This window comes from Lycium ferocissimum, chromosome 6 (assembly GCF_029784015.1).
Source record: "Lycium ferocissimum isolate CSIRO_LF1 chromosome 6, AGI_CSIRO_Lferr_CH_V1, whole genome shotgun sequence".
Lineage (NCBI taxonomy): Eukaryota > Viridiplantae > Streptophyta > Magnoliopsida > Solanales > Solanaceae > Lycium > Lycium ferocissimum.
In genome coordinates this window covers 50,673,722-50,682,185 of record NC_081347.1, presented here as the reverse complement: position 1 = coordinate 50,682,185, position 8,464 = coordinate 50,673,722, and the positions used below count along the sequence as shown (strand labels likewise).

The window sequence follows — 8,464 nt, the reverse complement described above, 5'->3', positions numbered from 1 at the left end:
TTTAATTTGTTCTTAATCTTTATCTTTGCATTAGTGGGACTGTTGAGATTAATGCAAAGTCTTTAATTGTTGGAATAATGTAACTTCTTTGAATGAATGAATTCTTTTCATTCATGACAAAACTCGATCTTTCAATGCGTTTTTCGTTGAATTGATGAATAACTCATTCACGATAACTCATGCTATTAAACATCAATAACTGATGTATTGATTTTTGTAATAACGTATTGTCTGTAAATGCTACGCATTAGCATTTTCCTATAAATTGAAGACCTTTGAGAACATATCAACACACCAAAAAAAAAATATCCTTTTTCTTTATCCTTTTTGTTTCCTCTATAAATCTGGGCAATTGTATTTTGTGCAAAATACTCCAACTTCCAGCCACGAGTACACGTTTCTGGAAGAACTATAAAACCTTGGAGAGCGACCGGCTATGAACGATTTGTACGTCCTGTCGGGCCGAAAATCGCTTTTGCCGCAGCGGTGGCTTGCCACGACACAGTGTTTGTGATAATTTGGTTACTATTTTTTTTAATTCCAAGTTCAATATCAATATTGTGCTATTTTTCCTAACATAACATTATGCATAAAATCCAGCTAAAAATTACCCATCCTTTGAAAATAGTATTTCCTTGCAAGTGACAAGCAAACTCATATAGATCGTTCAAATGAATATATCTCAATTTGGAAGAGTCATAAGCAAAATCTCCTGGTACCACTGCCTAGCCTTTGCTTTTACAACGACAGTATCAATTTTGATGGCTTTCGCTAGGGAATAGCACCTAATACTAGGACTAAAATAGTAGTATTGAATCTTATTCTGTCTGTTGCTGCCAAGTGCCAACTCTACACTGCCTATACAGAACATCAAGTTAGATTAGATATGAAATAATACTGCTTTTAGTTGGGTTGGAGTCTGTCGGGGGCCGGGGTGGCGTGGGGCGTGGGGGAGGGGATAGTGGGGCCAAAAGTGATCCTCAATTATTAAATCTTGAAAGATTCCACAAAAAATCAGGTCCACAAGAATCAAAATTGTATCTATCGTATTCACTAATGTGATTTATGAAAATATGGGATAAAAATCTTAGACACGCTTTCTTATTAGCTATTTCTATTAGATTTTTTTTCTTTTTATAATAATTATATTTGAATAAGTTTGGTACAGCTTAACTATTTCTCTAAGGATATATCACCTCCCACCGGTATAGGTGTTAAATAATTTTACTCACTAATGCTTAGATAAATGGGAAAAAAAATTATCTAGCTCTTTTGAAGTCTTCCATAATTTTTACACATTTCTTCGATTACTAAGTCACATCATGCTAGAAATTCCAATTAGAATAATATCACAATCTAAAAAGACTGAGGGAAGACATCAATTTTAGGTAAGAAAAGCATTAAAGCATCTGATAAAGTCAGGAAGCAATTACAAGAAAACAAATATACAGAGTTATTTGAAAAAAAAAAAAAAAAAAAAAGTTAAACAACTGCCCCATGAAAGATTTCATCACCTTAGTCTTAATTACCATTTCTATTGACAAAGAAACCATTGGTTGAACTAGACAGGTACTCACAATTTAAGAACCTATATACATATATATACCAGTTTCAAACTACCCCCTTCAAACTACCCCCATCATAATTGGAACAAACTACTTGATATTTTTTATTTTCATACATACAATAATACAAACACATAACCCCCTCCCCTACGCCCAACAACCCCAACCCCTCTTGAAGAATATTGGCTAGAAGTATGTATTACTTTCAAAAATGGTACCTGTTGTCCCTTAGAATGGTACAAGTGAAGTCTATTCTATTATGGCCCATATGGGTCACTAAAGATACAGAAAACTAGATTAACAGTCCATGGAAGTATCTTCATATCTAGTTCATGATATTGTTATGTCTCCGAGAACCATGTTGCTCAAGTTCTTCAAGATTTTCATTATCTTGCCATCATTGGGTGGTTTTGTTGTTTCAAATTTAGAGTCAGAGTCGTGTTTTGTTAACCAATATGTAAGACAAGCTCAGAGGAAATTTGAGCAGAAAACAAACAGGTTTTGGGAGTATGATGATCAATCCAACAGTTGGATTCAAGTGAATTTGCCTTATGACTTAGTTTCTTGTTTCAATGATAACTGTACAAAAGTCAATAGAATTGATCAAACTACTTATCAAGAACCTGAAAAACAAAGGGAGATAGTTATTACAAAAGTTAAGGATGAGGAAAAAAATTCTTATTCTTATCTCCCTTTGAGAAAAAGAGTTTCTTTGACAAAAATGTCTGAAACATCCATTTGGATCACTGGTGTAAGTGGATCAATCTATGAAAGATTTTGGAATGGATTGCAGTGGGTAATAGCACCTCATGATTTGCCAATATCAGCAGGATATGCAGTTTCTGTTTTCATTGTCAATCAGACAATTCTTGCTCTATCAGAATCAGGATATCTCTATCAGGTAACCTTTAAAAAACATACAAGGCAATCATTCAAGTATCAGATAAATTTTGGTGAATATTGGATCATAATTCTCTTTTGTAATGTTGGAAATAGACTGTCTTAAATGGAACGACATGGACAGTAAGGATTCATATAACAAACACCAACTTACTTGGGATTGAGGCGTAATTGTTTTTGTTGTTGTTGTTATAATAGTAGTAGTATCAGATTATAATTCTCAATCAATATTTTCTGTTTGTCTTCATTTGGTGTAAATTTTAGTGAATATCCTATTTTAGTTCTGTTTTATAATTTGAGACGTGGATAGTGAGGATCCATGTAGCCAACCGCAACTTGCTTGGAATTGAAGCGCAGTTGTTGTTTTATCAGATTATGATTCTCAATAAAAATTGTTGTTTATCTACTCAGTTGCAGTTAAGTGATGATCAGCCAGTCTGGATAGATATTACACCTCCAAATGATCACCAAACAAGTCAAGTAACAGAACAAAGTTCTGTAATTCAAATTGTATCAGGAGTTGTCTCCAATGATAGGAGGTGAGTATAGTATATTCACTTGACTATTTCAATATTGAAGGATTTTCTTGAGGAAAATACAAAGTTAAACTATGTTACTGCAGATAGTTGTGACTTGTCTGAGCTCCAGTCCATGCTAATAAGACCTTGAATTTGTCCTTCAACATCAGGAGAATATATTTCTGCACAAAGAATGGAACTTTACTAGAACTCACTGAGGTTGATCCCATAAGGTAAGAACCACTCATGTATATGGTTGACTAAAGTGGTCTTTAAATTTCTATTGTTGAAGTGTGTGATCATCACATCTAAGATCTTAAACCGTTTGAAACAACACACTTTTATTTAGGCATTTTTCCATTTTGGGCCCGTCGGCCGAAATTAACTACAGGCGCAATATACAAAACATATACACTGATTGTGTATATTATATGTGTATGTTATATGCATTTTTATTCTTAATAGACAAAGCTATTCATTTTCTGGCTATTACAGACCTAAATATTTGTTTACAAATGCTATTAGGTGGACCAATCATGGAAAACCCCCTGGAGCAAATGTTGCAGCAATCGCGGACGTATCTACATTTAGATCAGAAGTAGTCTTTACAATTAGGTGAAACAGCAGAAAGCATCCTGATTCTTTTGGTTCAACTGTTCAAATAACCCTTGTGCTTTGCCTAATGGATGTAATGTTTTATTCTATAGTACTGCAGGTGATCTTTATGAATATGATCAGAGCTCAAGGCCATCATGGAAGAAGCATATAAGAAAAGAGTCTTCTACACAAGATACTTCTCTGAAACCATCTACAGGTTGCAGTTTAAAAGGAGTCAATGGAGCTATTTCAAAATCTTTGTTTCTCTTGACTAAGGTGCAAGCTCTTTTCCCCTCCCTCAGCATCACCATCTATTTTGATGCAACACATATCGTGTTTTGACTTCCTTCTTATGAATTTTTGAACATATGAAGGGAGGATATCTAATAGAGAGACGGTCACAACGAAGGAAATGGAAATGGATCAATCATGGAAATCCAAAAGATCATATTGTGTCTTCCATTACATGCCTTTCTGAAGAAAACTTGGCTGAAAATTCAAACTCATTGTTTCTTACAACTGCAGCTGGTTACGTTTTCGAATATCGAATTCCAGATCATTCAGGTATGTCTCTGGCATACTTTTCTCCTCCTTCTAAATGTGTTAGTTCATTGCTTAGCAACAGTCACAGTATCCAACCATTAAGGAAATATCAATATTTTGAGAATGTAGTTGTAGTGAATCTAGTAAATCTGCCTCGAAAATTGAATTTTTAACATGAATATACATATTGTATGCATAAATATACATATAACATACACAAATATACACAATATACATAATCAGTGTATATGCTTTGTGTATTTTGGCTAGCGCCCGTAATTAATTTCGGCCGACAGGCCAAAAATGAAAAAAGGCCTTTATTAAATCTGCCACGAAAAATTGAACTTTTGACATGAAAACAGGTATTGACCAAGAGGATGATGTTAGAGAAAGTTGGATCAATCACGTCTATCCCCCTCATGCCAAGGCTGCAAGAGGAATTCCAGGAGTGCAATTTCAACCTGGCAGAATTATTTTCCCACTTGATGATGGTAGGCTTGGAGAGCTTCACCTATCTGGCCTAGGTGGTGAAAATTCCGGACCGAATTATCAAATTAATGCTAGAAGAAGATCATCCCAGAAATATGTCTGGTCTCTAATAGATGCCCCAGAAACTGAAGGATGGAATGCAGAATATTGCACTGAAGAACATGGACCGTTGAATTGCATTGCAGGCATCAAAGATGAAATCAACGAACCTGATCGAAGGAGATCAAGGAGTAGCAAAGAACAACAAAGTTACATATCAATTGATATGTCAGCTAGGAAAAAAGCTGCTGAACCCGAGGGAGACTACAATATCCCGGACAAAAATTTCCATCTGAGGGTGATGCATGAAGGCAAATCATTCTTCCTAATAACGGAAGGTGGTCTAATTTTCGAGTATCTAAATTCTGAAAATATGTGGTTTTGGCTTAAGCATGATCATTCAACAGCTATGAGAGGTGCCCTTGGGAACTACAATGGAAGTTTGTTTTTGGTTGATGAACAAAGGAGTTTGCACATCAGAGAAAGAGATAGTGATGAACTAGCATGGATTAATTGCACTGCTATGAAGAAAGGGAGGCAGGTAATTGGAGGTCCTCCATGGGATGATCTACCAGAGAAATCTCGAAAAGCTAGAAAAGAAGATGCACTTTTCTTTGTAAGCAAAAGTGGGAGATTGCTACAATTTGCAGTAAGTAGTATTATACTATGTTAATTTTTCTAGTTTTAGTAGTCCAAAAGGTGAGTATCAGAAAGAAAATGAGAGGCTATAAGCACATACTATTAGATTCTAAATCTTCAAATTTCAGAGCTTTTAGTCTAAATAGTGATAAAATGAAGGCTAAAATGAGTGGCAGTAAGCATATATTAGATGCAAAATCTTGAAATTTCAAAGCTTCCAGTCTAAATACTGATAAAATGAAGACTAAAATGAGTGGAAGTAAGCATATATTAGATTCAAGATCTTGAAATTCATAAGTTTCTGGTCTAAGTAGTATACAATGAAGGCTAAAATGAGTAGCATTAAGCATCTGTTAGATTTAGAATCTTGAAATTTCTTCCAGTCGAAATGGTGATTTAAAATGAAGGCTAAAATGAGTAGCCTTAAACATATTATTAGATTCGAAATCTTGAAATTTCAAATCTTCAGTCTAAATAGTGATAAAACAAAGGCTAAAGAGTCAAAACCTGTTTCTTAGGTTGCACTGAGAAAGTTCAAATGGAAAGATTGTCGGTATCCAGGCAATATGAAGATCGCAAGCATTGCTGACCAGGAACTGCTCCGAGAGAACGTGGTGTTTGTCATTGGAAGGAACGGACGCTTATACCAGTATAACAAAGTGACTGAACTATGGCACGAGCATTACCAATCCCAACATTTGGTTCTATCAAGGTCTCCTGGAACTGCAATGAGGTTATCTTCACTGTCACTGCAAGGTTCTATTTTCATGCTTTCGGAAAATGGTGGACTAGTTGAATATAATTGGAATCCATCCAACGGATGGAATTGGATTGAACATGGAACGCCAGAGCCGAGTGTTGTCCTTGTTGGTTCACCGGGACCATGCTTCAAAGGTGCTCATTTGTTCTTAGTAGGTTCAGATGGAGAAGTGTATCTGAGGTTTTTGGACAATGGGACGTGGAAATGGAGATGCTGTGGCTTTCCGTATATGGAAAATAAAGTCAAGGAAAATGAAGAACATGATCATAAGGAAACTTGTACTTACGAAGATCTTGCAGCTCGTTTAGAGAAAATTGAAGAAAACCTGCAAGCCTTAAACAAAAACTGTGACTCCAAGGTTAGTATTTATTGAAAATTCCTCTACTTGCTTCTTGAATCTTTAGACTATGTTACATGGACGCTGATCCGTCCGTTTGCATAATTTTGATTTCAAACATTTATGATCTGGATGTGAATGAGTCGAATGACTTATAGTCCAATAGGTATAACATTGGTATGGGCACACCTTTCTGAATCCTAAACAGTACTGAATCACTTATACACATAGTTGGTGGCACCATTTGACCGGGCATGAAATTTAAGAAAAATATGAAGACTTTTAAAACTTGAGGTATAAACCAAGCCTTAGACATTTTGTCAATCCTAATATATGGTAGGGGATTCACTTGAATCAAATAGTTTTATCTGAGTCCATGCAACAAAGTCTTTATTGTCACAGACTCACAGTTTAACATTGGTCTATAAACAGGTGGCAATTACAAGACCAATTCCTTTTTCTGAAGATTCAGTCATATTTGAGCTCAGAGATGGCAGAGTAAGTAAACTTGAACTCTACTCAGTAAAGTCAATCACTTAGAAAAGCGTTGGATTGCTAAGTAGAGTTTCCAAATTTAAACAATCACTAAAACCTCATTTCTAAAAGGTGCTTATCTGTCTGGTGAAACACTAAATATTTTGAGGTTTGAAAACTCAATAGTTAATTTCACGTATAGTCACTGAACTTTATCCACTACAATAGTCAAGTTACAACATTATTTGTTGTCAACTAAAGCAACTTTACTTTACACACTATAATAACAAAGTCACTATACAATTAATGGGTAAAGTTGAGCGACCATACGTGAAAGTAACGTTGCACCAGACTATTTCACTAGGTACTTATTACCTTTTACCAGCACAGAGACCAAGTAACTCTATCTTTCAAGGTTTAAGCAAATTAGAAGAAATCACCTAAAGTTATTTTTGAATTTGAACTCTGGTCTCCCATGATTTTAGTTGGCAGAAATGCGACGGACAGGGGATACAGCTTGGACATGGTCACGTACCATTGGCACTCCTACTAGCCTCTGCATATCAAGTTTCTGGGCAACTTTAGCATCATAACATGAAAAAATATTGTCAACAATAGCTGCAGGACATGGAAATGATCGAGCAGTAATAACTATACATGTAAATATATAGAAGAACCAAACAAAAATTAGAAAATAAACAAATTTGTACAGTTTTCAAACATGTCTCTGCGTACTGAAACTGTATAACTCCTTAGACTAAAATAATGCTTCTAGCTAGGTCTACAGCATTGGTGAAATTCTATGTTATATAGCTCGTTTACAAGTATCTAATTTTTGATAAATTTTCGTGTGATTGGAATTTGGAAGAATAGAATTATTTACACTCATATCATGCTTGTCCAACAAAGGTACGTAAAAAATGAGAGATAAACATGTCCAACGAATTCAAGACATTTAACCCAAAAAAAAAAATCTAAGTTGATACAAAATGAAAAACTATATACCAACTTTAGTTAAATTAATCTTTATGTAGAGCATGATTGAAAAACAAAAATATAAGTAGCGCAACTCATAAGTTGTGGTGAGTTTATTTTGTGTTTTCATTCATTTATCATGAATTATTGTTATGAATAATATTGTTTTTTATCCCTCCGTCGCTGATCATGAATCATTTTATGACATTAAAGAAAATTATTGAAAGAGTTGAGTTGGGTTATTGTAACAGTGAAAACACTATATGTTACAGACTATAACGACAAAATTTATATAAATAAAGGTGGTTTTTTGTTAGTATAAAAGAAATATTTGGTGACTTTATTGTTAGTGGCCATGTTATTTAATTACTTTCATATCACAAAAAATATTTTTGTAACTACTGTTGTAGTAGATAAATTCAGTTATTTTATAATTTTGTAAATTTATTATTATAAAGATCATTAAGTTCATGACTATATATGAAATTAACTCCGGATATTTTGATTTAATAATTAACAATCTTAAATGAAAGTGTTCGAGCTAAAAGATCTTGGATCAAATCCTTACAAAATTCCTATAAAATTGCATATGTATACCACTTCATTTATTAATGTTATATCTTTGCTA

At 34.3% G+C, this 8,464-nt stretch overlaps 1 protein-coding gene across 2 annotated transcripts; it reads left to right on the top strand.

Moving 5' to 3' along the window:
* The first annotated feature begins 1,906 nt into the window (after nucleotides 1-1,906).
* Nucleotides 1,907-7,673, top strand: LOC132059770 (uncharacterized). 2 transcript variants are annotated; one of them, XM_059452552.1, is made up of 10 exons: nucleotides 1,907-2,466; nucleotides 2,883-3,004; nucleotides 3,154-3,216; nucleotides 3,509-3,598; nucleotides 3,691-3,856; nucleotides 3,955-4,144; nucleotides 4,486-5,300; nucleotides 5,809-6,408; nucleotides 6,820-6,885; nucleotides 7,347-7,673. In XM_059452552.1, exons 1-10 carry the CDS (start codon nucleotides 1,909-1,911, stop codon nucleotides 7,452-7,454), a joined length of 2,778 nt encoding a protein of 925 aa, XP_059308535.1. In that variant the 5' UTR covers nucleotides 1,907-1,908; the 3' UTR covers nucleotides 7,455-7,673. The 2 variants fall into 2 exon arrangements, with proteins under 2 accessions (XP_059308535.1, XP_059308534.1); XM_059452551.1 differs by having other exon boundaries at nucleotides 2,877-3,004.
* The last annotated feature ends 791 nt before the right edge of the window (nucleotides 7,674-8,464 follow it).